Below are 2,241 nucleotides of genomic sequence, written 5' to 3'. Positions count from 1 at the left end.
ACTTGCGTCTTGATCTTTAGAGAAGTGGCACCACTGGCAGTCACCAGTATTTAGAAGTCGGCCCGTTGGAGTTGTGTCAAAGAAACTCATTGGACTATCAATAATCTGCAATAGGAAAACAAACAGTTCATCTGTAGCTAGTAAACGTTCCCAGTTTTGGACTCAATACATTTGTGATAAGTAAACCCTTATACATATTTAAAATGACCATGTGTAATGGTGAGTAGCAGAGATTTCTATGGTTCTGAGAATTCACAGTACCTTTTTGAACAGCATGTCATGGAATTTGCAGGAGGCCTTCAAGGTGAAATAAGTGTAGATTATGGATTTCACAATGGAAAGTACAACAATGACAACCACTGTTGCAGCATAAATAACCTGGTAGAAGTGAAGGTGTGGATTTTGAGAGATTTCTCCCTGGACTGCAGTTGTGTTACTGGATGACTTGGAAATAAAAACATAAATTAATAAAAAAAAAGAAAAGTTAGTGAAGTCAGACAAAGTCATTGTATACATAAACGAATGATTAAATATCATTTCCTAAAACTAGAAATAAGCAGAATTTGAGGAGTCAGAAACAGTTTTTCGCTTGCTACATCTGCCAGGCTTGGTCTATAATGTGTGGCTCTCTGGATTTTAAAATCACGATACTTCTCACTCAAGTTCTTGACACTCAGACATACAAAGTTACCACAGGATTTCATCTCCTGCTTTGTGAGCATCAAATACTTTTCCTCAAACTGATTTCTTATGTTTCAGGGATGACGCTTACTCAAGTGACAGCTAAAACCCTTGCTGAAATTTGTATACTGTCTTCAAGCTGAAAGATGACCCTCAGGCATTCCAAAAGGCATGACTTCTTACCCTCTTGTGAGTTGAAGGCTCACAGAGAACTATTTCAATGTGTGTGACAGTGATAAGGAATGAAATAATTCTCACCCCATCACCACTTGCCACCCAGAAGCTAAACCACCAATTGCTGAAGACTGTGGATCCTGCCAACAGGAACATATTCAGGAGGATAATGAAGGAAACTGTGTAGCCTGTAACAACAATGAGCAGTTTATGCATCACAAGTTTGGCTGTGCATTATTGCTCATAATAATGTATCCACAAGCATATGCAGCATTGGGAAACAGGAGTTAGAGGAAGAATTTACAGTGTACTCAGTGGTAGTTATATGGAGGGGGGGGGGGAAACAAATGAAAGCTACTGATCAATATGTTGATATCTGACCGATTCTCTTGTTTTCTCTAAACAACCAAAGTCTGGTCTGGAGTAGTTCTTGGTCTTACAAATCCATTCTTGTGAAGCGTTGTAGTGATTTATTTTCTTTGAGACTACAATTCTTGACTTTGCCAAGTAGTTAACAAGTGTCTTGGCAGTTGTGAGGGGATGTTTAGAACCTAGTATATATAGCCAAGCTTGTTTAACACCAGCGAAAAGGCTAATATCGAATCCTTTATTTTAAACTTAAAAATAAATTAAAAACTGACATGCAATAACTTTCTGTGCATTGATAAAACAATTTATAAACAAAAAACATGCAATTTAATTTCATACATAATCCCAACACTCCATGTGTGAATAACAGACCTCCAAGTGCCTGGGAGTATGTGCAGTATGTTCTCCAGGAGATGGCACCTTTTGTAGAGGACTCCTGACTCACTAGCTGATTACCAGCTGGGACAGCAGCTTAAAAACAAAACAAATGTATCATTATAGAATGAAAAAGAAAAATACACATTTTTATTAGCTGACATCTAATATCTGAATTAATTTTCTTTTAAACTTGCTCTTCAGGGAAAATATGTCAGTTTAAATCAAATGTTTTCACACCAGGATTCTCAGTGCCAGTGCTTGCACAATGTCTGAGGTCAATCTCTTCCAACTGGCCATCAATAAATGATGCTAGGGCCATGTCCCCAGCTTTCTTTTTCTTGGCCTGACAGAAGAAAAATAAAAAACAATAAATAAATATCAGGGACAGTCTTACAGCTCAGTCTGGATAAGCTTAAAACATTGACACTTATGGAACACACACTTTGTTTTACAGTCAATTTTGTTTCAATAATAAGGACAGTAATAGAACCATGATACATGACACCCTTACTTTGGACTCTTCCATCTGGTAGGTACTGATGAGCTGAGTATAGCGTCCATCAGCTCTCATCAGATCCCTGTGGTTTCCAGACTCCCATACTGTTCCATTGTCCAGAACCAGGATCTCATCACAGAACT

At 37.9% G+C, this 2,241-nt stretch overlaps 2 protein-coding genes across 2 annotated transcripts in view; both read right to left on the bottom strand.

Moving 5' to 3' along the window:
* Positions 1 to 599, bottom strand: part of LOC121813275 (ATP-binding cassette sub-family C member 12-like) — a gene marked incomplete in the record, with an annotated part of 33,685 nt that extends 33,086 nt beyond the window's left edge. The window contains 2 exon segments of the mRNA XM_042216953.1: positions 6 to 105; positions 262 to 599. Coding sequence (XP_042072887.1) covers positions 6 to 105; positions 262 to 537 — 376 coding nt within the window.
* LOC102306753 (ATP-binding cassette sub-family C member 12-like) overlaps positions 541 to 2,241 on the bottom strand; it is a gene marked incomplete in the record, with an annotated part of 26,640 nt that continues 24,939 nt past the window's right edge. The window contains 5 exon segments of the mRNA XM_042215476.1: positions 541 to 546; positions 940 to 1,043; positions 1,597 to 1,695; positions 1,840 to 1,945; positions 2,114 to 2,241. Of these exon segments, the coding sequence (XP_042071410.1) occupies positions 541 to 546; positions 940 to 1,043; positions 1,597 to 1,695; positions 1,840 to 1,945; positions 2,114 to 2,241 (443 nt within the window).

Source organism: Haplochromis burtoni, unplaced genomic scaffold (assembly GCF_018398535.1).
Source record: "Haplochromis burtoni strain Fernald_Lab_line unplaced genomic scaffold, NCSU_Asbu1 Contig_2, whole genome shotgun sequence".
NCBI lineage: Eukaryota > Metazoa > Chordata > Actinopteri > Cichliformes > Cichlidae > Haplochromis > Haplochromis burtoni.
Note: the sequence above shows the minus strand (reverse complement) of the source record. Positions and strands in the feature narration are given on the sequence as shown.